Consider the following 27,053-nt stretch of genomic DNA (forward strand, 5'->3'; position numbering starts at 1 on the left):
CAGGCAAAGTCTAGTATCTTCCGCTTTGATTCCCCTGCCTCCTTTTTCCCTGGAGGCTTACTCAAGCTAAGGAAGGGGCAGTGCCACATCTAGGAGTCAGAAACAGAGACCAATGATCAGGTCTGTGCTAACAGTGCATGGCTAGAGTTGTGTCTCTATACTATGTGGTATTGCTGTTAAAACCCAGTCCAGCTTGGTCCCATGGATACATGTCTCCACTGAAGTGGCTGCTTGCTGGTCCAAGTCACTGCATAAGCCCGAGTGATACCCTCCCAGTTAGATTCCAAGGTTATGGCTCTCAGTTCATACTCATATGCTAGGTTACTGTTGACTAGAATATTAGGCCATCGTGGCTGGATGTGAGGGCTTTGATTCACCATCAACTGCTATACTAAAACCAATCCTCTTCAGCCAAACCCACATTGAGTCTTGTTCAGCAATTTAGGTGCTCCCTTTCTTTCTAGTGAATTCTCTTAAAAGCTTCCCTGCCAGTTGGCTCATACACCACACCACTCTATCAAAGTCCCCTAACTTCAGACTTTGGAGAGTAAGGACTATGATTTTCTTCCCTTTGCTCTTAAAAGATTCCTGGGGGCTGGGCGCAGTGGCTCACGCCTATAATCCCAGCACCTTGGGAGGCTAAGGTGGGTGGATCACTTGAGGTCAGGAGTTTGACACCAGCTTGGCCAACATGGTGAAACCCTGTCTCTACTAAAAATACAAAAATTTGCCAGGCACGGTGGCGGGTGCCTGTAATTCCAGCTACTCTGGAGGCTGAGGCAGGAGAATTGCTTGAACCTAGGAGGCAGAGGTTGCAGTGAGCTGGAATCACACCACTGCCCTCCAGCCTGGGCGACAGAGTAAAACTCCGTCTCAAAAAGAAAAAAAGATCGCTGGGATGATAATCAGAATCATGACCATCATCTGCATCATCATATATTATGTATTAATTTCCTATGACTGCCATAACAAGTTACCACACCGCATGCCTTAAAACAACAGAAATTTATTTTCTCACAGTTCTGAAGGCCAGAAGTCCAAAATCAAGGTGTTAGTAAGACCATACTGGTACCAGAATCTCTAGGGGAGTCATTGGATTTAAGACTCACCTAGATAATTCAGGATGAATTTATCTTAAGATTCTTAATTATATTTGCAAAGACCATTTTTCCAAATAAGGTCACATTCCAGGGGTTAGGACACGGATATATCTTTTCTGGGGCCCTCATTCAAACCTCTACATATTATTTTATAGATGAGGAAATTTAGGATGAGAGAGATTAAGGAATTCACCCACAGCAAATTAGTCCCCTTCTACCAGAGAGTTCTGCCCACTTAAGAACAGCAGATTTTATAAAACTTCACACACTAAAACAATCTGGTTATACTCTTCTTATAGGACATTTGGTTTCTGCTGAGCCTACATTTGCATAACTAAAGGGATCATTCAAGTCTGCCACGTCTAGGTGACCTTCTAGTTTCAGGTGGACCTTACCAAGCATGATGACATTATGTTACATTACATCATAAAATTATGGCCCACTGTCCCATCCTAAGGACCTTAGGCACTGAAGAATTAAAATCCATGGCTTTATTCTAGCCAATAAATTCAACCTTATCTCACTTTAGTAGCCATTTCCCTGAACAGGAACAATACAAACTGGCTTGTGTTTCATCTCGTTGTGGAATGCAAGAGTGAGAAGGCTGAGAAACAGGGAGGTGAAATAATATAAAGTGTGTATAACAGATTTCAAATCTCTTGCTTGGGGGAGTCTACCAGGTTTTATTATACTTCAGCTCAGAGATGGTTCTGTGGTTGTGGAGCTGGCCTTGTAGGGATTCTTCACCAGCTTGGCACACCGAAAAATCATCACTATTAGGAACAGAAACAGAAGAACAACAAAGGCAATGGCAAAGCCTTTGTCCACATCAACACTGCTGGACAGGCTTGAATCTTCCATGGGGACTTGCACCTTGTTACTGTTGTCCAGCTCCAGCTACTTCCTCAGGTATAGCTTCAGATTTGTCATATTCCTAGACAAAGGAGGATAAAACAGGCTTATTGGTTTGTTTGTGTATGTGTTTTCTTAATAACACTGTGAAAAACCAAAAAGGGACCAAGGGTTGAAAAAATATCAGCAAGATTTACTTAAGAAGCAGTTACAAAACTGATACAATTAATATAGATGACTGACAAGATACACCATACACACAAGTATAAAATATCCGAAGAATTACTCCAAGGCAGAACGTGAGCAAATGTATATAACCTAGAAATCAGGTGGGCCTGCCTTGTCCCCTAAGATCCAGGTAAAACTGTCTTAAACATCTGAATTCTGTGTTAAGTCAAAATCCTCCTCTAAGATTACTTCAAATTCCAAGAGTACTTATTGTACCTAGTTGTTGTATAACTCACTGGCTATGAATATGAAATTGTTTTATTTTTTCTGATCACTACATTTAATTGTGCTGTCATTCTCATATCTTCATGAAAAATCAGGTATATCCCAGAAGTGATCAATTTCAATTATTAAAACTTACAGGCCGGACACGGTGGCTCACACCTGTAATCCCAGCACTTTGTGAAGACAAGGCAGGTAGATCACTAGAGGTCAGGAGTTCGAGAACAGCCTGGAAAACATGGTGAAACCCCGTCTCTACTAAAAATACAAAAATTAGCCTGGTGTAGTGGCGGGCACCTGTAATCCCAGCTACTCGGGAGGTTGAGGCAGAATTGCTTGAACTCAGGAAGCGGAGGTTGCAGTAAGCCGAGACCGAGTCATTGCACTCCAGCCTGCGCAATAGAACGAGACCCCACCTCAAAAAAAAAAAAAAAAAAAAAAATTACATAAGGAAAATAGGAAAAAAAAAACAAACCCAAAACCTTACTCCACCAAGAAAATTCTGAAAAAGAAAAACAAAGTAAGAGGACTCATACTTCCCAATTTCAAAAACTCGCTACAAAGCTACAGTAATCAAAACTATGGTACTGGTACAAAGATAGACATACAAATCAATGGAATAGAATTGAGAGTCCAGGGCCAGGCACGGTGGCTCACACCTGTAATCCCAGCGCTTTGGGAGGCCGAGGCAGGCGGATCACTTTAGGTCAGGAGTTCAACACCAGCCTGGCCAACATAATGAAACCCTGTCTCTACTAAAAAAAAAAAAATACAAAAATTATGGCCAGGCACGATGGCTCACGCCTGTAAGCCCAGCACTTTGGGAGGCCGAGGCAGGCGGATTACGAGTTCAGGAGATAGAGACCATCCTGGCTAACACGGTAAAACCCCGTCTGTACTAAAATACAAAAAATTAGCCGGGCGTGGTGGTGGGCACCTGTAGTACCAGCTACTCTGGAGGCTGAGGCAGGAGAATGGTGTGAACCCAGGTGGCGGAGCTTGCAGTGCGCCGAGATCATGCCACTGCACTCCAGCGTGGGCGACAGAGCGAGACTCCGTCTCAAAAAGAAAAAAAAATTGAGAGTCCAGAAATAAACCCATGTATCTATGACCAAGTAATTTTTAACTAGGGTACCAAGAACATTCAGTGAGGAAAGAAAACAAATGGTGCTGGGACAACTGGATAGCCACATGCAAAAGAATTAAGTTAGACCCTTATTTTGAAATGGACCCAATAGTCCCATAGTTTTTTTTGCTTCAACAGAAATTGACCCTTCTTGCTGGGCATGGTGGCTCACGCCTATAATACCAGCATTTTGGGAGGCCGAGGAGGGCGGATCACCTGAGGTCAGGAGTTTGAGACCAGCCTGGCCAACATGGCGAAACCCCATGTCTACTAAAAATATAAAAATTAGCTGGGTGTGGTAGCACACACCTGTAATCCCAGCTACTCAGGAGGCTGAGGCAGGAAAATTTCTTGAACCTGGGAGGCAGAGGTTGCAGTGAGCTGAGATCACGCCACTGCACTCCAGCCTGGGCGACAGATGGAGACCCCATCTCAAAAAAAAAAAAGAAAGAAAGAAAGAAAAAAACAGAAAAAAGAAAAAGAAATTGACCTTCTGGTCTTAAAGCTTAAAACTTACATTTGTTTTATGTTGAGTTCCTTCTTCAGGAAAGGACCACCAGGCCTCTCAAAAAAAGTATCAAGGAACTGAAACTCAACCAGATCATCCCATCCTGACAATGAAGTGCAAGACCCCTCATTGGTCACAAGTGCTTTCTTGGCCTCCTGCGTTCCTGTTTTCCTACACATTGTTACATTTCTTCCTTGCTATATAAACCTCTAATTTTAGTTGGTCAGGGAGATGGATTTGTGACTGAGTTCCGGTCTCCTCTGCTGCAGCACCTGAGTAAAGCCTTCTTCTCTGGCAATACCTGTCATCTCAGTGGCAGGTATTGCTCATCTTTCTGTGTGGTGAGCAGCAGGACCTAGACCGAACTCCTGGTGTTTTGGTAACAATTTCACACCACATACAAAGATAAAATTAAAATGGATCAAATACCTAAATATAAGGATTCTTAGATATGACAGCAAAATCACGAGCAACAAAAAAGAGAGAAACTGGACTTCATCAAAATTTAAAACTTTTTTCTTTGAGACAGGGTCTCACTTTGTCACCCAGGCTGGAGTGCTATGGTGCCGTCTGGGGTCACTGCAGCCTCGACCTCCCAAGCTAAATTGATCCTCCCATCTCAACCTTCCAAGTAGCTGGGACTACAGGTGCACGTCGTCATGCCTGGCTAATTGTTTTTTGTTTGTTTGTTTTGGTAGAGATGGAGTTTCACCATGTTGCCCAGGCTGGTCTCAAACTCCTGGACTCAAGAGATCTGCCGTCCTTAGCCTCCCAAAGTGTTAGGATTGTAGACATGAGCTACTGTGCCTGGTCAACACTTTTGTACTTTTTTTTTTTTTTTTTTTTTTTTTGGGAAGGAGTCTTGCTCTGTTGCCCAGGCTGGAATGCAATGGTGTGATCTCGGCTCACTGCAACCTCCGCCTCCCAGGTTCAAGCGATTCTCCTGCCTCAGCCTCCCAAGTAGCTGGGATTACAGGCACCCCCGCCATGCCCAGCTAATTTTTGTATTTTTAGTAGAATCGGGTTTCACCATGTTGGCCAGGCTGGTCTCGAACTCCTGACCTCAGGTGATCTGCCCACCTCGGCCTCCCAAAGTGCTGGGATTACAGGCGTGACCCACTGTGCCCAGCCAACTTTTGTACTTTAAGAAGATTATTATCAAGAAAATGGGCTGGGCACAGTGGCTTATGCCTGACCAGCACTTTGGGAGGATGAGGTGGGAGGATCACTTGAGGTCAGGAGTTTGAGACCAGCCTGGGTAGTAACGAGATACCTTGTTTCTTAATTTTTTCTTTTTTAATTAGCTAGGTGTGTGGCATGTGTGTGTGGTCCTAGCTACTGGAGAGGCTGAGGCAGAAGGATCCTTTGAGCCCAGGAGTTCAGGGTTATAGTGAGCTATGATCACACCACTGTACTCCAGCCTGGGTGACAGAGAGAGACCTGGTAACCAAAGTTACAACGAAACAATGAAAAGACAAACAACTCAATTAAAAATTAGGCAAAGGATCTGAATAGAAATTTCTTTTTCTGCATAAGGAAGATATGCAAATGGCCAATAAACACATTTTTTAAATGGTCAACATAATTAGTCACCAGGGAAATGGAAATCAAAACTTTGAGATACCACTTCACACCCACTAGGATGACTAGAATCAAGTCAGATTAAGTGTTGACAAGGGTATAAAGTAATTGAAACCCTCATTGACTGTTGGTGGGAATGTAAAGTGGCGAAGTTACTTTGGAAAATAGTCTGGAAGTTCCTAAAATTATTAAACATAAGAGTTACCGACCAGGTATGGTGGCTCACGCCTATAATCCCAGAACCTTGGGCAGCCAAGGTGGGTGGAGGATCACTTCAGCCCAGGAGTTCAAGACCAGCCTGGGCAACATGGCAAACCTTCCTCTCTACAGAAAATACAAAAATTAGCTGGATGTGATGGCGCACACCTGTAATCCCAGCTACTTGGGGGGCAGAGTGGGGAGGATCACCTGAGCCTGGGAGGCTGCAGTGAGCTTTGATCACGCCACTACACTCCAGCCTGAGTGACAGAGTGAGACACTGTCTAAAAAAAAAAAGCCGGCCGGGCGCGGTGGCTCACGCCTGTAATCCCAGCACTTTGGGAGGCCAAGGCGGGTGGATCACAAGGTCAGGAGATCAAGACCATCCTGGCTAACACGGTGAAACCCCATCTCTACTAAAAATACAAAAAATTAGCCGGGCATGGTGGCAGGTGCCTGTAGTCCCAGCTACTCGGGAGGCTGAGGCAGGAGAATGGTGTGAACCCGGGAGGTGGAGCTTGCGGTGAGCCAAGATTACACCACTGCACTCCAGCCTGGGCAAGAGTGCAAGACTCCGTCTCAAAAAAAAAAACAAAAAACAAAAAACAAAAAAAGCCACCATATGACCCAGCAATTCCACTCCTATGGCTGTCCCCAGGAGAAATGAAAACATGTGACCACACAAAAACTTATACAAGAATGTTTGTAGCAGCATTATTCATCATAGCCAAAAAGTAGAAACAACCCAAACGTCCATCAACTTATAAATGGATAAGCAAAGTGTGGTATGTCTACACAATAGACTATTATTGGCCGTAAAAAGGAAGTACATACTACTTGGATGAACCTTAAAGCATTAAGCTGAGTGAAAGAAACAAGTCACAAACGCCCCCAGCATATTATATAATTCCATTCACATGTAAGACTAGAATAGAGAAATCTATAGAGACAGATTAGTGGTTGCTTAGAGCTGGAGGTGGGGGATGAGGGGTGAAAGTTAAATGATACAGGTTTTCTTTTGGAGGTGATAAAAATGTTCTACAATTGTGGTAATGGTTAAACATTTCTGTGAATGTGCTAAAAACCATTCAATTGTACATTTGAAATGGTTGAATTATATGTGAATTATGTCTTAATACAGCTGGTTTTTGTAAAACCTTAGTTCAGTTTTAAATTCCTAAACTTATAGATGATTCAGAGTTCTATAGCTCTTCTCCCTTTTCAGGCTTCTTCTTCTTCTGCATTGTACTGGATCAGGAAGAAAGGAAGGGGAAAATGTGAAGTGTTTCTCTATTTAATGAATCAGCTGTAGCCAACTGTGAGTAGGTGACCTGGTCCTACTAGATCTGGTGGTTTCAGAGTGAAGAATGTTTATAGTTTTCTGAGTAGCATTTATCTTCATTCTGGACTTTTCTGTCATTGAAGACCCCTTCAAATGGTGCTGCTTATCCTCTATTCTCCCAACCTAAACTCAGGTTGGATATCCCATGGCTTGGTACAGTGGTCTCCTGGCATCTCCCACTGCTCCTTCGGAGACACCTGAAGTCCTTCAAGGGGAGTTGCCAGACTGTGATGGGTTGGGGGGATTGGCCACATTTTCTTCCTAGGCATACTCCACCAAGGTACCTATAAACCCTGCCAGCAAAGATTATTCCAGTGGGCCTTCCACTTTCAGAACTCTCTAGCCAAGAAATTGACATGATTTTTTATGTTTGCACAGGTTAAAAACTCACATCATGCTTTACTCCAACCTGAACAGAGTGGGTTGGCAGGCTCTACAGTTTAAAGCATCCATCTAGGGAATTAAATGTTGTTAGTCTCTCCTTGCTGGTGTCACCAACTGTACCAATGTCTCTCTTGGCATGCCCTCATCTTTGGCTTTGGGAGAAAGGGGAAGTACTTTTATCTTTGCTTCTCATCACAAATTTTATACATACCATAATGCCAATAATGAGAATTCCCAGTTGCCCTCCCAGTTCATTCTTTTTGTTGTTGTTGTTGTTTTTGAGACAGGGTCTCACTCTGTCACCCAGGCTGGAGTGCAGTGGCATGGTCATAGCTCAATGCAGCCTCAACCTCCTGGGCTCAAGTGATCCTCCTGCCTCAGCCTCCTGGATAGCTGTGACTACAGGTGCCCACCACCATGCTTGGCTAATTTTTAAATTTTTTGTAGAGACGAGGCCTTACTATGATGCCCAGGCTGGTTTCAAACTCCTGGGCTCAAGCAACCCTCTGCCCACCTCAGCTTCCCAAAGTGCTGGGATTACAGGCATGAGCCACTACACCCGGCCCCAGTTCATCTTTTTTTTTTTTTTTTTTGAGATGGAGTCTCGTTCTGTCGCCCAGGTTGGAGTGCAGTGGTGCAATCTCAGCTCACTGCAAGCTCCGCCTCCTGGGTTCACGCCATTATCCTGCCTCAGCCTCCCGAGCAGCTGGGACTACAGGTGCCTGCCACCACACCAAGCTAATTTTTTGTATTTTTAGTAAAGACGGAGTTTCACTGTGTTAGCCAGGATGGTCTTGATCTCCTGACCTCGTGATCTGCCCGTCTCGGCCTCCCAAAGTGCTGGAATTATAGGCGTGAGCCACTGCACCTGGCCTCATTCTTTATATATACTGTGGTGGGACAAGGGGTGGGAGTTGGTGGAGATACGATTGACTACACCATCTTCTCATGAGATTTGGAAGAGGTTCTGGCTCCAATTGTTGCAGCTTTCTTTAGATTATAAGTAGTATTGTGCCTTCAATAAGACTTGACCACAATTCTGGGGCAACAGGGTAAGTTGCACTCATGTCTTTTACACTGGGTTTTTATGCCACCCCCTGGACTCCTCCCAGATGTGCAGATGGAATGGGCAGATAAGGCCGAGTGCCATGGCTCACGCCTATAATCCCAGCACTTTGGGAGACCGAGGTTGGGGGGATCACCTGAGGTCAGGAGTTCGAGACCAGCCTGGCCAACATGGGGAAACCCCGTCTCTACTAAAAATACAAAAACTAGCTGGGCAGGGTGGCGTGTGCCTGTAGTCCCAGCTACTTGGGAGGCTGATGCAGAAGAATGACTTGAATCCAGGAGGTAGAAGTTGCAGTGAGCCAAAATTGCACCATTGCACTCCAGCCTGGGTAACAGAATGAGACTCAGCCTAAAAAAAAAAAAAAAGAATGGGCAGATTTTGCAAGTTCCTTATGAAGGGTGATGTGTGTGTGTGTGTGTGTGTGTGTGTGTGTGTGTGTGTGTGTGGTTTTCTTTCTAATTATCTTAAGTCTTATGATCACACATAATTTTAAAATTTCTGTATATCTCCTCTACTTTAATCCTTTTAAGTTGGCAAAAGCATCATTCCCAATCAAAAATACATAGCAGTTCTACAGTTTTATGTTTCTGAATGGCTGTTTAAAGACAATCCTAAATTATAACTTAGTTTGACAAACATTCAAGAGTGAAGTTTAACTTGCTACTATTTTAAAAGCATGTGACCTTATAGATCATCTATAAAATGTGAGAAATGTTAAATGATCTTTGATATTACACACAAAGCACACTAAAATGCCTTTCAATAAGTAAAAGGAACCATTTTAAATACAGGGAATTAAATTAGATTGGCATAGTTAAGGCCAAAAATATAAAGTAGACATTACTACCTTATTTATCTTCAACCCTTGCCTTTATGGACACAAAACACAGGTGAATCTTGCTTGGTTCTGAGACAGTGAAGGAATTTCTCCAGTATTTAAATATATTCACATAACCAGTTATATAAATCTAAATATAAAACCAATCTCCAGTAAGTTTGAAGATGGTACTCACCATCTTTGTGAAAAGTTTAACATTACTAACAAAGTCTAATCATATCTTTAGAAGGGGTAAACAGCGATAGCATTTACTGAATTGGAATTACTATTAAAATTCAAAAACTGAACATATTCATTTAACCACAAGCCAGTCTTAGTTTTAAATCAGGACTGTCTGACAAAATATTCTGTCAGTCATTCATGATCTGAATTCTGGTGTATAAGCTCTATTAAAGTATGGTACACATAAAAAATTCATGAGACATTTGTTTTGTAATAAATAAGGCAGTGGCCAATTATTACTCATTAGTACCTTTTTTGAAATAAGCTGTCAAGTCGGCCTTTTCTGCCTTCTTTTTAATGCCGGCAAAGATCATTTTTGTTCCAGGGATGTACTTCTTGGGATTTTCCAAATACTCCATCAGTGTATCCTCTCCCCAGATGATGCCTTTGTTCTTATTGGCATCTGTGTAAGAGAATCCAACAGCCTGACCTGTCTTCTGCCTGAAGAGACCATGGAGATTAGGCCCAGTCTTGTGCTTGCCTCCCTTTTCCACGGTGTGACACTGGGCACACTTCTGAACAAAAATCTTCTTGCCTTTCTCAACATCACCCATATTTAATTCTCTTTTTCATCACTGGTGCAACGTAGGTTACCACTCTGAAGCTGGACATCCCACTCTCTCCATAAAGGCAATTTTTTTTTTTTTTTTTTTGAGATGGAGTTTCACACTGTCGCTCAGGCTGGAGTGCAATGGCACAATCTCTGCTCACTGCAACCTCTGCCTCCCAGGTTCAAGCAATTCTCCTGCCTCAGCCTCCCGAGTAGCTGGGATTACAGGCGCCCACCACCATCCCAGCAAATTTTTTGTATTTTTAGTAGAGACGAGGTGTCACTATGTTGGCCAGGCTGGTCTTGAACTCCTGACCTCGTGATCCACCTGCCTCAGCCTCCCAAAGTGCTGGGATTACAGGCGTGAGCCACCACTTCTGGCCAGAAGGGTGATTTTTATTTTTATTTTTATTTTATTTTATTTTTTCATCTCATACTGGTATCTTTTAATTAAAAAAAAGTTAATAATCAAGGAGAACGTCTGGCCAGGGTTAGGTTAAGACAAACAGGAACACTTCAGAATCCAAGGCAGGGAAAGGCTGTTGGCCTCTCTTAAGAGGACTGCAGGGGTGGGAAGAGGGGGGACAGATCATGCACAAAAGTACTTATAAAATTATATACGCAACCCCCACACCACAATAAAAAGAAAAGAAAAAGCCCCATCACTTAACAGAAGGGTGATTTTTAATAAAATATGTTGTTGTTACAGAATGATCAGATTTTCAAAACAAAACATAGAGACTGGCAGAATAGACGCATCAGGTTATTAAAAGGAGAATATTTCTGTTTCAATTACAGCTGTGCTATAAATTTAGGCCAAAATAAAACAATAGATACCAGGAGCCCTGTGTTCCAAAGAGGAATCTGATAACCAGGCATTGCAGAGCAAGTAGCTAGACAATTTTTGAAATATTTAGTTCAGTATTCACCTTGAGGGGATAAAAAGGGTTGAGAGTAAAGAGGCAATAGGTTTTCTTGCGGAAAGTTGCTGGAATGTTGGTATTTTCCCTCTGTACTCTGTAGGAGAAAGGTGTACAGAGGGAAAATACCAAAGCTGACTGCTTTCCCTTCAAGCTTGATATATGTTCCCTGCAGTTTATGGGACAGAGTGGTCTGCTTTTTTGTCATTTTGTCTTGTTTATATTCCATTTTTAGAGTTTTTGCCCCTACTATTATTGCATTTATTTTATTTTTTTGAGTATGTGATATATTAACATAGTTACCAGAACTATACAAAAATTACATTCAAAGAAGTATCACCCCTCCCCAACCATTCTTTCCATTCCATTTCACCCACATCTCATCCTTTCCACCCTTTTCCTACTTACCTCCTACAGGTGATGAATCTCATTCATTTCCATCGGCCAGGCTGGAATGCAGTGGCACGATCTTGGCTTACTGCAACCTCTGTCTCCTGGGCTCAAGCAATTCTCCTGCCTTAGCCTCCCGAGTAGCTGGGATTACAGGCGTGTGCCACCATGCCCAGCAAATTTTTTTTTCTTTTTTGAGGCAGAGTCTCTCTCTGTTGCCCAGGTTTGAGTGCAGTGGCCCCATCTCAGCTCACTGCAAGCTCCGCCTCCCAGGTTCATGCCGTTCTCCTGCCTCAGCCTCCCGAGTAGCTGGGACTACAGGCACCCACCACCACGCCTGGCTAATGTTTTTTAAAAATATTTTTAGTAGAGACAGGGTTTCACTGTGTTATCCAGGATGGTCTCAATATCCTGACCTTGTGATCCGCCCGCCTCTGCCTCCCAAAGTGCTGGGATTACAGGCGTGAGCCACCGCACCCAGCCAAATTTTTGTATTTTTAGTAGAGACGGGGTTTCACCATGTTGGCCAGGCTAATCTTGAACTCCCGATCTCAGGTAATCTGCCCACCTCAGCCTCCCAAAGTGCTGGGATTACAGGAGTGAGCCACCGTGCTCAACCTCTAGCATTATTTATTAAAAAGACTATTATTTCCCCATTGAATTTTTTTTTTTTTTTGATGGAATCTCACTCTGTCGCCCAGGCTGGAGTGTGGTGGCGCAATCTTGGCTCACTGCAAGCTCCACCTCCCAGGTTCACGCCATTCTCCTGCCTCAGCCTCCCAAGTAGCTGGAACTACAGGTGCCCGCCACCATGCCCAGCTAATTTTTTTTTGTATTTTAAGTAGAGACACGGTTTCACTGTGTTAGCCAGGATGGTCTTGATCTCCTGACCTCATGATCTGCCCACCTCGGCCTCCCAAAGTGCTGGGGATTACAGGTGTGAGTCACTGCTCCCAGCCCCATTGAATGTTCCTGACACCCTGATTGAAAATTGCTTGGTCATAGATAACATTTCTAGACTTTCAATTCTATTCTGTTTATCTGTATATCTAACCTTACACCAATATCATACTGCCTTGATTTCTGTAGCTTTGTAGTGTTTTGAAATCACAACATGTGAGCACCCCACCTTTCTTCATTTTCAAGAGTGTTTGGTTATTCAGGGTCCCTGAGTTTCTGTATGAATTTCAGAATTGGCTTGTCAGTTTTTACAAACAAATCAGATGGGATTCTGATACAGATTGTGTGTCTTAAATCTGTAGAGCAATTTGGAGAGTATTGCATCTTAACAATATTAAGTCTTCTGATCCGTGAACATGGGGTATCTTTCTATTTGCTTAGGTCTTCTCAATTTCTTTCAACAATGTTTTGTAGCTTTCAAAGAATACATTTTGCATTGCTTTTGTTAAATGTATTCCCATTTTATTCTTTTGTTATCTTAAGTGGGATTGTTTTCATTCTTTTTGTGTTTTTCTGAGACAGGGTCTCACTCTGTCACCCAGGCTGGAGTGCAGTGGCATGATCATGGCTCACTGCAGCCTCAACCTCCTGGGCTCAAGGGATCCTCCTGCCTCAGCCTCCCAAAGAGCTGAGACTACAGGTGCATGCCACCATGTCCAGCTAATTTATTTTTATCTGGAGACAAGATCTCACCATTTTGCCCAAGCTGGTCTCAAACTCCTGGACTTAAGTGATCCTCCCACTTTGGATTACAGGCGTGAGCCACCATGCCCAACCTGGAATTGTTTTCTTAACAGTTATATATTTTATGTAAATGGTCTGTTCATGTATTTTGTCTCTTTCTATTGAATGTGTGGTCTGCTTCTCTCCACGATTTTTAAATATTGTTTATACACTAGGGATATTACCCCTTCATATATAATATATATTGCAAATATTTTCTCACTATTCGTCAGGGTTTTTTGTTTTTTGTTTTTTTTTTTGAGAAAGTCTTGCTCTGTGGCCCAGGCTGGAATGCAGTGGAGCCATCTCAGCTCACTGTAACCTCCACCTCCTGGGTTCAAGTGATTCTCCAGCCTCAGCTTCCCAAGTAGCTGGGATTACAGATGCCTACCATTGTGTCTGGAATTGGTTCCTTCCAGTGAGTTCTTGGTCTCACTGACTTCAAGACTGAAGCTGCAGACCCTCACGGTGAGTGTAACAGTTCTTAAAGATGGTGTGTCCAGAGTTTGTTCCTTCCAATGTTCAGATGTGTCTGGAGTTTCTTCCTTCCAGTGGGTTGGTGGTCTTGCTTGACGTCAAGAGTGAAGCCGCAGACCTTCGCAGTGAGTGTTACAGCTCTTAAAGGTGGCAGTCCGGAGTTGTTCCTTCCTATCCATGGGTTCGTGGTCTCAGTGACTTCAGGAGTGAAGCTGCAGACCTTCACGGTGAGTGTTACAGCTCATAAAGGTAGTGCAGACCCAAAGACTGAGCAGCAGCAAGATTTATTGAGAAGAGCAAAAGAACGGAGCCTCCAGAGTGTGGAAGGGGACCCCAGCAGGTTGCCGCTGCTGGCTCGGGTGGCCAGCTTTTATTCCCTTATTTGGCCCTGCCCATATCCTGCTGATTGGTCCATTTTACAGAGCACTGATTGATCCATTTTACACAGTGCTGATTGGTCCGTTTTTACAGAGTGCTGATTGGTGCGTTTACAGATCTTTAGCTAGACAGAGAGCGCTGATTGGTGTGTTTACAATCCTTTAGCTAGACAGAGAAGTTCTCCAAGTCCCCACTCCACCCAGGAAGTCCAGATAGCTTCACGTCTCACCATCACACCTGGCTGGTGTTTTGTATTTTTCGTAGAGACAGGTTTTACCATGTTGGTCAGGCTGTTCTCAAACTCCTGACCTCAAGTAATCTGCCCACCTTGGCCTCCCAAAGCGTTGGGATTACAGGCATGAGCCACTGCATCAGGCCATGTTTTGTTTTTGTTTGTGGTGCATATTTTTGCCATGCAAAAACAATTTTATTTAACATAATGAAATTTTTTTTTATTACCTCTGAATTTTGAGTCATTATTAGAAAAATTTTCTCCACATTCAGTCTATAGAATGCACCCATGTTCTTTTTTTACTATTTGTATGGTTTCATTCTTTTCCATTTAGATCCCTGATCTATTTGGAATTTTTAAATTTTTAAATTTTTAAAAATAGAGATAGAGTCTCACTGTGTTACCCAGGCTGGAGTGTAGTGGTGCAATTATGCCTCATTGCAGCCTTGAACTCCTGGGCACAAGTGATCCTCTTGCTTCAGCTTCCCAAGTAGCTAGGACTATAGGCACATGCCAATATGCCTGGCTAAAATTTTTAAAAAAAATTTGTAGAGATGGGGGTCTTGCTATGTTACCCAGGCTGAAGTTCTGGCCTCAAGTGATCCTCTCACCCAGCCCTCCAAGGCACTGGGATTACAGGCGTGAGCCACCATGCTTGGACTTTTTGGAGTTTATTAATTATTTATTTATTTATTATTTTTTTTTTTGAGATGAAGTCTTGCTCTGTCGCCCAGGCTGGAGTGCAGTGGTGTGATCTCAGCTCACTGCAAGCTCCGCCTCCCGGGTTCATGCCATTCTCCTGCCTCAGCCCCCCAAGTAGCTGGGACAACAGGCGCCTGCCACCATGCCCAGCTAATTTTTTTTTTTTTTTTTTTTTTGTATTTTTAGTAGAGACAGGGTTTCACTGTGTTAGCCAGGATGGTCTTGGTCTCCTGACCTCGTGATCTGCCCACCTGGGCTTCCCAAAGTGTTGGGATTACAGGCGTGAGCCACCATGCCCGGGCCCCCCCGCCCTGCCTTTCTTCCTTTTTCTTTTTTTTTTTTTTTTTTGAGACAGAGTCTTGCTCTGTGGCCAGGCTGAAGTGCAGTGGCACAATCTCGGCTCACTGCAACCTCTGCCTCCCGGGTTTGAGCAATTCTTCTGCCTCAGTCTCCTGAGTAGCTGGGACTACACGTGGGCACCACCACACCCAGCTAATTTTTGTATTTTTAGTAGGGACGGGGTTTTGCCATCTTGGCCAGGATGGTCTCGATCTCTTGACCTCGTGATCTGCCCACCTTGACCTCCCAACGTGCTGGGATTACAAGCGTGAGCCACCACGCCCGGCCAGTAAGGGAGATTTTTTAAATCTTGAGGGCCAGATATGGACTCCACAGATAGGGTCCAGTCTGAGGTCATATAAAAGAAGATTCCACCAAAGAGGGCTTCCTCTTAGGTGGAATTCAACTTAGGATGAAGTTACTTTAACAGAATGTGGCTAGAGGTAAACATATTAGACTCAGCATTGTAAAGACCAATCGGAAGAAGGAGATTGACTCTGAGGTATCTGCAGATAAATAACCACAATGGGGGAATTTCTGAGAAACCTATAAAAAGCACATCATGAGGTAAAGTGCCCTGAATGAACATCATTCTAGAAAGACAAAAAAAAAACCCCTACATCTATAGTGCTAGTTTCTTGGGAGGATTGCTTGAGCCTAGGAGTTTGAGACTAGCCTGGGCAACAAAGCAAGACCACATCTCTTAAATAGAAAAAAGCCAATAGATTTGTTTTGAAAAGTGGTTTAATGGGCGTTTTGGTTACACACAAGCAAAGCTAAAATCTTGTTTGGTAAAGAGTTAATTGGGATGATGCAGAGCTAAACTGCTCTGTGAAACAATATCATGAGTTGTGGTCATTATGGTACAGAGTTGTACCTTGCCAGAGAATTGCAAGGAAGTTGTCCTAAGACCTAGGATGAGAGAAAAGTGGTCCAGAGTTCCTCCCAATGGCTAAAAAGTATGGAAATATTGGTAAATATTTGTACCACCCTTTGGGTGTATATATATATTATTTACAGATATATCACGTTGTTTACGTATCTTGTCCTTTCTACAGTGCTCTTTCAGAACAAGGTCATATGCATTTTTGCATTCAAAATTGCAGCTATTTCTCATTCCTTGTATCTATTAATATCCTTTTGGAGGCTGGCCTGTGGTGGCTCATGCCTGTAATCCCAGCACTTGGGAGGCTGAGGCAGGTGGATAGCTTGAGCTTAGGAGTTCAAGACCAGCCTAGGCAACATGGAGAAACCCCATTTCTACAAACCATACAAAAGTTAGCCAGTGTGATAGCTTATGCCTAAAGACCCAGCTACTTGGGAGGCTGAGGCTGGAGAATCACTTGAGCCTGGGAAGTAGAGATTGCAGTGAGCCAATATTGTGCCACTGCACTCCAGCCTGGGCGACAGTGAGACCCTGTTCCAAAAAAAAAAAAAAAAAAATTCTTTTGGGCCTATTTCCAAAATATTTCTCACACAAATTTTCTTCTCTGTTTCTTTCCAGCCACCTCTGTACTCCAGGCCATCAAATGCCAGACTCCTGTAAATACACTCTGATTTCCTGAAAACACTCTTATTCCCCTCCAAACCACAAAGTGATCTTTAATAAATGCAAATTGATCAGTCATCTGATCAAAATCCATTTTCAGCTTCCCACTGTCTTAATGGGGCTCCAAGGCTCTTGACAATTTATTCTAACCTTATTTCTTACCTCTCTGTCCCTTGTACTTTCTGACTTGGCAATGGTGGGCTTCTCACAGTTCCATGAATTTTGCATGCCCCTCTCTTCCCCTTTGCCTTCAAGCCTTTTCCTTTAACCTTCTGTTTGTGTTATTCTCTTCCCTCTATATTCAACTTCTAGGCTTTGCTTAAATATTAATTTTCTAGGGAGATCTTTCAGTAATATTCACTATAATTTATTATATTACTTTAGTCTGTACTGGCTGATAAAATTGTAATCCTTTATGAGAGTAGGGATCATACAGAATTTGTTTATCCTAAAAGTCTGGGCTATATTAGATGTTCAATAAATATTTGTTCAATGAATGAATGTAGCCCTATATATTTCTAAAGTGGGTATGTCAAACTTTGTTGAATGAATGAATGACTTTGAGATATGGTGTTGGCACTGAATTAAGACAGGAGGAGACTACTGGTGATCTAAAAGGAAATAGTGTTAGAGTAGTAAAGAAGGAATCCAGATTTTAGTGGATAAAGCAGCAAAGGGCAGTGAGGAAATAAAGACACTAAGATTTTAAATCATTTATGAGAAGTTCAACTAGGAAAGAAAGAAGAGAAGTAGAATAGCGGCTGAAAGCCTATTTGCAGAATTAAGTGAGGGATTCCTTTTCACAGGCAGAACAGAAAGGTATCAGGTAGGATGCTTTTGATTGCAAGTGACAGAAAAGCCCACTCACATGAGACTTGAAAATAAAATGGAATTTATTGACTCATATGGCCAAAAAGTCCAGAGTGAGACTACCTTTAGCTATGGCTGAATCCAGTGATTCAAAGTATCAGGGTTCTGCCTTTATGTGTCTATGGCTTTTCTTAACCCTGCCTTTCTTCTATGTTGATTTAATCCCCAGTTTGGCTTCCTTTACGGTATCAAGAATGGCTCCAGCAAATTCAAACCTCACATATTCCCCCTACCTATCATCTCTGCTGCTCCTTTTCAGAGGAAAAAAGAACACTTTTGTATCAGTTGAGGATTCTTGTTTGCAAGCAACAGGAATGGATTCTCCGTTAAACAGAAAATATATTTATTATAAAGAGGTCAGATAGCTCTCAGAAAGAGAACTAGTCTTATAAACAGACAGAAATCAAGAGAAGCCAGCCATCAGGAACCATATCCAGGGAGAGCACAGGAAAAGTGTGGTTAGGGCAATGCTGGCATTAGACATTGCCACCACCGGACACTGCTGTTGCCGAGCACTGCTGCTACTGTCATTGGATACTGCTGCCTCTGGCATGGCTGAATTATAAATTGTGTCATCTTTGTGTCACTCAATATTCTAGTCTCTGGCTAGAGCATCTGACTGGTCAAGGCTGAGTCATGCACTAACACCTTGGCTGCCAGAGGGTGGAAGAGGGAATATTTGATTTCTCTAGGCCTCCGCAGTGGGAATTGTTTCTGACAGATTCACGTAAAGAAAGATTTCTTCATGGCCAGGTGCAGTGGCTCACGCCTGTAATCCCAATACTTTGGGAGGTCGAGGCAGGTGGATCACTTGAGGTCAGGAGTTTAAGACCAGCCTAGTCAACATAGTGAAAGCCCATCTCTACTAAAAATACAAAAATTAGCTGGGCGTAGTGGTGCGCACCTATAATCCCAGATACTTGGGATGCTGAGGTAGGAAAAGCACTTGAACCTGAGAGGTGGAGGTTGCAGTGAGCTGAGATCACGTCTCTGCACTCCAGTCTGGGCAACAGAAAGAGACTTCATCACACAAAAGAAAAAAAAGAGAAAAGAAAGAAAAAAAAAGAAAAAAGATTTCCCCAAACAGGAAGGGTAGTTGGATATTGGGCAGACAAAAAATAACAAACATCCATTCTTTGGTCTTGGCCCCAATCTAGCTATAGTCTATTTTTTAAAAATTCACCTAAAATTTAAAGACATGGAAAGGTTGAAAATAAAAGGGATAGAAAAAGGCATATTTGGTAAAGACTAGCCAAAATAAAATTGAGGAGCTATATTAATATCTGACAAAATAGAACTAAATACAAAAAGCATTATATATATGTGTGTGTGTGTGTGTGTGTACATATATATTTATATATATGTTTTTTTTGGGGGGATGGAGTCTCACTGTGTCACCCAGGCTGGGGTGCAGTGGCGCGATCTCGGCTCACTACAACCTCTTCCTCCTGGTTCAAGTGATTCTCCTGCATCAGCCTCCTGAGTAGCTAAGACTACAGGCACGTGCCACCGCATCCGGCTAATTTTTTATTTTTAGTAGAGGTGGGGTTTCACCATGTTGGCCTGGCTGGTCTCAAACTCCTGACCTCAGGTGATCCACCCGCCTCAGCCTCCCAAAATGCTGGGATTACAGGCGTGAACCACTGTGCCCGGCCACAAAAAGCATTATTAAGGATAGAGAGGATTAATAAATAACGATCAAGGGTTCAATTCAGTAGGAAGATATAACAGTTCTAAATTATATGTACCTACATGGGTACACTGAAAGTCCAGACTTTACCACATTGATATATGCATGTGAGAAATCTGCACTTGTACCCGCTAAATAAAATAAATAAATAAATACATTATATGCATCTAATAAAACAGTCTTAAGATAAATAAGAAAGCAATAGAACTCTAGAGAGAAATAGATATAAACCACCATTATGGTGGATAGAACACACATTCTTCTCAAGTATTAATAGGTTGACGAGGCAAAAATCAGTGAAGATATAGAATATTTGTATAATACAATTAACAAGCTTGATTTATTGAACATCTATAAAATCTTGTGCCCTATAATCAGCAAATTCATATTTTTCCATTGTAGTCTTTAATCCCATTTGAGTTGGGCTTTTCGGTCATGTGTAACTAAGAATCCTACTTCTGTTTTAAATAACTAGAAAGTTTCTGTTCCCTGCAAATAAATCCTGATTGACACAAATACCAAGCTGAGTTTTTCCCAGAAATGCAGGGGTAGTTTACATGAGAAAACCTGTAAGTGACACTTAATATATAGATTAAATGAAAAAATTTCCTCAATGATTACAGAAAAAGCATTTGATAAAACTTAATACTAGCCAAGACAGGAGGATTGCCTGAGTCCAGGAGTTCGAGACCAGCCTGAGCAACATAGTGAGACCCCCATCTCTGGTTAAAAAAAAGAAAAAAAATGATACTAATATAAAACACCTATGTTAATATTCTTAGCAAAATAGGGATAGAAAGGAGCTCCTTTAACCCATTTATGCCCGAGGGTGCAATTTTTTGAATTTTTGCAATCAGACCTTGGTGATGACCTTGAGCAGTAGGACATAAATAACTCCCACATGCTTAGGGTTCCAATAATGGAACACTAGGCATAAGTGGAGGTATCCATAAAAAATGTATAGGCTGGGTATGGTGGCTCATACCTGTAATCCCAGCATTTTGGGAGGCTGAGGCAGCAGGATTGCTTGAGGCTAGGAGTTTGAGTCCAGCTGGGGCAACATAGTGAGACCTGTCTCTCTAAAAAAATTTAAAAATTAGCCAGGCAAGATGGTGCATGTCTGTACTTCCAGCTACTCAGGAGGCTGAAGTGGGATGATCACTTGAAGCCCGGAGGTCAAGGCTGTAGTGAACCATGATAGCATCACTGTCTTCCCGCCTGGGTGACAGAGTGACAGCCTGTCCAAACAACAACAAAAAAAACTATAGCAACCCTACTACCTAATGGGCAACAGTTGAAAGATTTTCCTTTTAAAATCAGGAACCAGACAAAAATGTTCACTATATTAACTTTTATGTAACATAATTCTGGAAGTCCTAGCCAGTGCAGTAAGATAAGATGAAAAAAAAAGGATTGAAAAAGAAGAAAACAAAAGTTTACTATTCACAGACGTCATTGCCCGCAGATGAGTCTAAAGAAAAATATGAGACAATTAGAGCTTAGCAAGGTGGCTGGATAAGACACATAAGTCAATTATATTTCTAAATACCAGCAACACACAAGAAAATGTAATTTTTAAAAAAGCATCATTTACAATGGCATTTAAAATACGTAAGATATTTAAAAATAAGTTTAATAAAAGTTGAATAAGACCAGTTTGGAAACAATTACCAAACTTTACTGATAGTCATTAAAGAACGCTTAAGTAAATGAAGGGATATACTATGTTTGTGGATTCAGCATAGTAGTTAGTTCTCCCCAAATTGATCTATGGATACAATGCAACTCCACCAAAATCCCATCAGGATTTTTTGACAGAACTGACAAATCAATTTTCTTAAACATATGTAGGAACTCAAAGGCTCAAGGATAGAGAAGATAGAAGCCAGGCATGGTGGCTCACACCTGTAGTCCTAGCACTTTGGGAGGTTGAGGCTGACAGATCTCCTGAGGTCAGGAGTTCAAGACCAGCCTGAGCAACATGGTAAAACCCCATCTCTACAAAAACTACAAAAATTAGCTGGGCCTGGTGGTGGGCACCTGTAGTCCCAGCTACTTGGGAGGCTGCGGTGGGAGGATCTCTTAAGCCAGGGAGGTTCAGGCTGCAGTGAGCCGAGTTCATTTCATACCACTGCAATCCAGGCTGGATGATAAAGCAAGACCCTGTCTCAATTAAAAAAAAAAAAAAAAAGAAAAAGAAGAAGAAGACATTCTGAAGAAAAAGAATAGGGTAGAGAGATATTCCTTATCAGCAATCAAGGTTTATTATAAAGCTATAGGGTTTATGACAACGGGGTAGGTAGGCGGGCATAGATACCCCTAGAGAGCCCAGAGGCAAATCACACATTTACAGAAACTTGAATTATAACACAGTGGGTATTGTTGGTCACAGGAAAAGCATGAACTATTCAATAAGATACTGGAAAATAGGATATTTATTTTAAAAATTGCGTTTAGTTATATGTAAAAGGAAAACTTAAAAACCTTTAGAAGAAAATATGACATATCTTTATGACTTCAGGCACATATTTTCTCATTATTCATCATTATATTCCTCAAAAAGGACATCTTGTTTTACCCTGGCACTTGCAGATCTCACTAGACTTCTTCAGCCTGAATATTTTATTAATTTTCCACCTTCTCTCAATTAGTGCATTTCAAGAGACTTCATCTTTCTTTGATTTCCTTTCATTTATTCTCCTTATCACAAATTTCTAGTATAATTTTATACTAAGTAAACTGTCTGAATCTTATAAAGTTAAAGAGAAAAATAAAAAAATATGTACTTCCTGAAAGCAAATAATTCCAAAGCAATTTGCTGGGTAAAGTGGGAAAGAAGCCCAAAGGGAAGAATCAAGGGAGGTTTTACTGAAGAGGCCAGCACATGAATTGAATTGAGGGCTAAGAATGAGTTTATCTGGCAGCTAAAAGTGGGAAAGGGGAGAAGGAAAGAAGATATTCCAAGTAAAGATATGAAGGTTTAAGGGAGGACAATATAGTATGTTTGAGAAACAGCAATTGTTCAGTAAGCCTTTGAGATATATTTTACTGAACAGATAGGATTGGTAGCAAAGGCAACTCACAAGGGACCTTGTGTTGCATATTAAACACTCAGGACTCAGCTTTGTAATCAGTGGGGAGCCATTGGAAAGCTTTGTAAACATGAAAATTACATCATTAGATGTTTGTGTTAGAAATATCAGATAAGGCCGGGCGCAGTGGCTCACGCCTGTAATCCCAGCACTTTGGGAGGCCAAGGTGGGCAGATCACGAGGTCAGGAGATGGAGACCATCCTGGCTAACACAGTGAAACCCTGTCTCTACTAAAAATATGAAAAATTAGCCGGGCATGGTGGCGGGTGCCTGTAGTCCTAGCTACTCGGGAGGCTAAGGCAGGAGAATAGTGTGAACCCGAGAGGCGGAGGTTGTAGTGAGCTGAGATCTGCCACTGCACTCCAGCCTGGGCGACAGAGCGAGACTCCATCTCACAAAAAAAGAAAAAAAAGAAAAGAAAGAAAAGAAATATCAGATAGGCAGGAATGTGTAGCATACATGAGGTAACAATTAACCTGATATTCTTCTATCAATATGAGTTTCTACAGGGCAAACATCCATTTCCTGTGGGAAATGTTTGTCAGTGTGGAAACTCCAATGTCAGAAGGAACATGCTGCTTCTCTTGGGCGTAGGGTATGAACAGTACAGCCTTCATCGATTAATAAACTCAGCTGGGAGTGGTATTAGTTGTAGAAGTCTTTGTAGAGGTGATGGCTGAGCTCTATTTGGAACAAGAAAAGAGCGCTCCAAATAAAGGAATAGTGATGGAGACAGGAAGCACTGAAGCTTTTTGGAAAATGATGCTTAATTTAATATGGCAGAACTCACAATGCATGAAAGTGAAGGGTATAAAATTTCACATTGGGCCAGGCGCGGTGGCTCTCGTCTGTAATCCCAGCACTTTGGGGTGCCGAGGCGGGTGGATCACCTGAGGTTGGGAGTTCAAGACCAGTCTAATCAACATGGAGAAACCCCGTCTCTACTAAAAATACAAAATTAGCCAGGCGTGGTGGCACATGCCTGTAATGTCAGCCACTTGGGAGGCTGAGGCAGGATAATCGCTTGAACCTGGGAGGCGGAGGTTGCAGTGAGCCAAGAATGTGCCATTGCACTCCAGCCTGTGCAACAAGAGCAAAATTCCATCTCAATAAATAAATAAATAAATAAAATCTCACATTGGAAAGAAACTTTAAAGGTGATTTTGTACCACCTTCTAATCATTCCTGTAAAGCCCCTGATTGAGCTCCTTGTGTGACAGGGGCTGGGCACTGACTATCTCCTGGCTGTCTATTTCAGAAGGTTCTGGAAGGCAGTAATTTTTTACCTTGAGCCAAATCTGTCTTCTTAGTACAACTTCACTTTTAACTTAGGACTGTATAAGGCAACACCTATCTTTTCCATACACAAGAGTTTCAGTAATTTAAAAATAGCTATTAAGTACGTTTGATTGGTTTCTCAGAGGATGTGGTCTACCACTCTACCCTTTTTCTACTGAAGATTTTCTAGTGTGTCTATATTCCTTTTAAAATGTGGTGCCCGATACAGAATACAAGATGCATGCAAACTCAAGATTATTCATCTAGATACTATACTTCTGTTGCTTAAGATAGGACCATACTGAACCTTGAAAGTCAGGGCAAGGACTTTGAATTTTGTTCTTTCAGGTATCGGGAGGCAATGGAAGGTTTTGAGCAGATAAACATTTTGGGAGCAGGGGCCATATCTTACTGTGTATCCCATTGATTCTAACTAGAATGTAAGCTCTAGGTGTCTGTCCCATTCATAGCACGGCTTCAGTGCCTGGGGAGGGCTGGCATATTTTATGTATTTAATACACCTACATGAATGAATTAATATGAATCTCTATTGGTGTCTGGCACATAGCGTGTACAACAGTTCATACTTGTTGAATTCAGGCAGCTAAATGATCAAAGCCATACTTCAGGAAGATAACTGGCAAGAGTGCGTAAAATGTATTGGAGCTAACACACACTATAGGGTGAAAACAACAAGAGGAGTTTTAGCAGTCTCAACAAGGGGAAACAAGGGCTAGGATAACACAGTGAGTAACAGAAAGGAAAGAATGGATGTGAGATTGTGAAAGAGAATTTGTGACGACCTAGAAATTAAATGGACATGTAGTGGGAAGAAGAAGGAAGTGATAAAGAAAACTCTTGAGCTTGAATTTGGAAAGCTGAAAGAAAAATGATGCCATTCATAGAATTATTTATTTTAGGAGTTGCATTTTTTTTTTTTTTTTTGAGACAGAGTCTCGCTGTGTCGCCCAGGCTGGAATGCAGTGGTGTGATCTCGGCTCACTGCAAGCTCTGTCTCCTGGATTCACACCATTCTCCTGCCTCAGCCTCCTGAGTAGCTGGGACTACAGGTGCCTGCTGCCACGCCTGGCTAAGTTTTTGTATTTTTTAGTAGAGACGGGGTCTCATCGAGTTAGCCAGGATGGTCTCGATCTCCTGACCTCATGATCTGCCTGCCTCGGCCTCCCAGAGTGCTGGGATTACAGGCGTGAGCCACTGAGCTTAGAGGAGTGGCAGATATTTTAAGGTACTAGGATGAAATCAGTCTGGGGTAGGCTGAATTTAAATGCACTGATACGATATGCTCAGGAGGCTAAAATGTGGGACTGGAATTCAGAAGTAGAGTGAGATTGGCTAGGCACGGTGACTCATTCCTATAATCCCAGCCCTTTGAGAGGCTGAGGTGGGTGGATTGCTTGAGCCCAGGAATTTGAGACCAGTCTGGGCAACATAGCAAGACCCCATCTCTACACAAAAACAAAAACAAATTAGCCTGGCGTGGTGGCACACACCTGTAGTCCCACCCAGCTACTCAGGAGGCTGATGTGAGAGGATCGATTGAGCCCAGAAGGTCAAGGATGCAGTGAGCCATGATCACACCACTGCACTCCAGCCTGGGTGACAAAGCAAGCCCCTGTCTCAATAAATAAATAAATAAATAATAAAATACATTCTTATTAGAAAGAAAAATGCTGTTTTGTTTCTAAGTATGCCATGCATATTTTTTACTCATTTTCATATGCAGTGATTCAGATTTTGTATGGCCCAAAGTTTATACAACATGGGGGTCTCTCTTTAAGGAAAGAATAAAAGATTTAAAATACAAAATTAGGGCCAGTTGCAGTCGCTCACCCCTGTAATCCCAACACTTTGAGAGGCCGAGGTAGGGGGAGATCACCTTCGGTCAGGAGTTTGAGACCAGCCTGGCCAACATGGTGAAACCCTGTCTCTACTAAAAAGTACAAAAAATTAGCCAGGCATGGTGGTGCACGCCTGTAGTCCCAGCTACTCGGGAGGCTGAGGCAGGAGAATTGCTTGAACCTGGGAGGCAGAGGTTGTATTGAGCCAAGATCGCGCCACTGCACTCCAGCCTAGGCGCTGGGAAAAAAAAAAAAAAAATTTTTTTTACCAAAAAAAAATTTGGTAAAATGTTTTCAAAATGGGTGGAAAAGTCACAACAAATTTACTTCTTAGGCAAAATAGCTTTTCCTGAGAAATACACTTTCAAAAATGGTAGAGCTAAAATCTGTTTTCCAAAGAGAATACCTGTCCTAGAATTTTTTTTTTAAGTGGCTTTTAAGGTTTTTGTTTTGTTTGAGATGAGTAGCAGCACTTCCTGGGATTACAGTAGGAGAAAGGAGGTGTGGTGTGAAGCTATTGGTTTATGTCAAATTTGGACCTACTAAAGTAAGAATCAGAATAATGGCATTTACGAATCCTTGGCAACATCAATTCCACTTTCAGTTCCAGAAAGATCCATTACCTTTTTCTTTCTCTTTGTTCCTTTTCCAGATCACTTCATTCTTCCCACCTGCAATGCCCTGCCATTCTTGAAGAAGACCAAAATACTAAAAAGACCCAGTTTTTCTCTCCTGGCCATAAGTTTAGTGCAAAGAGAGAGATGATGGTGAAGAAACACAATAATGCAGCTTTTTTTTACTATAATCTTTAAAATCAAAGACACTTTTTGGCTAATAGGACTAATCAGAGGTCCCTCCAACTTTTCTCAAAAAGAGACTATGCTCAAGACATCCCTTCTCAGATGAAAGTTTAACTTTTCATAAAAAGCTTTAACGAAAAAGGTTGTGGGCTGAGACAGACAGGTTGCTTGAGACCAGGAGTATGAGTTCAGTCTGGGCAACATAGCAAGATCCTGCCTCTAATAATAATAATAATAATAATAATAATAATAATAATAATAATGCTCTTTACTTCCTTCAGTCATTTCCCCATGATTTCCCAAGTTCATAGCAAGGTGCTATTAAACTCAGAAGAATTCTTGGAATTTCTCCCAGTGAAAACTCCACCAGGAAGGCAATGTGGGTAGTTACTTACCTTCTGAGAGCGGATATCCAAGGCTACATTCACCTGTTGCCAGGGCAGTCTCCTCCTACTCAAGTACATCTCTTGGCAGCCTCTGTTTTTATCAACCTCTTCCCACAAAAGGAGAGTGGTTGGTAGCTCTCTCCCTTCCCCACTCCCACGCTGAACTCAGAAGCTTCATGAATAGTTC

The 27,053-nt window shown here is 42.1% G+C and overlaps 2 protein-coding genes across 2 annotated transcripts; both read right to left on the reverse strand.

Annotated features, from left to right (window-relative positions):
- Window positions 1-986: 986 nt before the first annotated feature.
- On the reverse strand, window positions 987-27,053 carry CTXND2 (cortexin domain containing 2). Its single transcript, XM_054553205.1, has 2 exons — window positions 26,876-27,053; window positions 987-2,034 (listed from the first exon to the last, which is right to left on the reverse strand). The coding sequence occupies exon 2, from the start codon at window positions 1,959-1,961 to the stop codon at window positions 1,794-1,796; it is 168 nt and encodes a 55-aa protein (XP_054409180.1). The 5' UTR covers window positions 1,962-2,034; window positions 26,876-27,053; the 3' UTR covers window positions 987-1,793.
- On the reverse strand, window positions 9,907-10,224 carry LOC100462404 (cytochrome c-like). Its single transcript, XM_009244687.1, has one exon. The coding sequence runs from the start codon at window positions 10,222-10,224 to the stop codon at window positions 9,907-9,909; it is 318 nt and encodes a 105-aa protein (XP_009242962.1).

This window comes from Pongo abelii, chromosome 1 (assembly GCF_028885655.2).
Source record: "Pongo abelii isolate AG06213 chromosome 1, NHGRI_mPonAbe1-v2.0_pri, whole genome shotgun sequence".
NCBI lineage: Eukaryota > Metazoa > Chordata > Mammalia > Primates > Hominidae > Pongo > Pongo abelii.

Coding starts and splice junctions, on each gene's coding strand:
- CTXND2 (XM_054553205.1), bottom strand. CDS start 1,961: ATGGAAGATTCAAGCCTGTCCAGCAGTGTTGATGTGGACAAAGGCTTT.
- LOC100462404 (XM_009244687.1), bottom strand. CDS start 10,224: ATGGGTGATGTTGAGAAAGGCAAGAAGATTTTTGTTCAGAAGTGTGCC.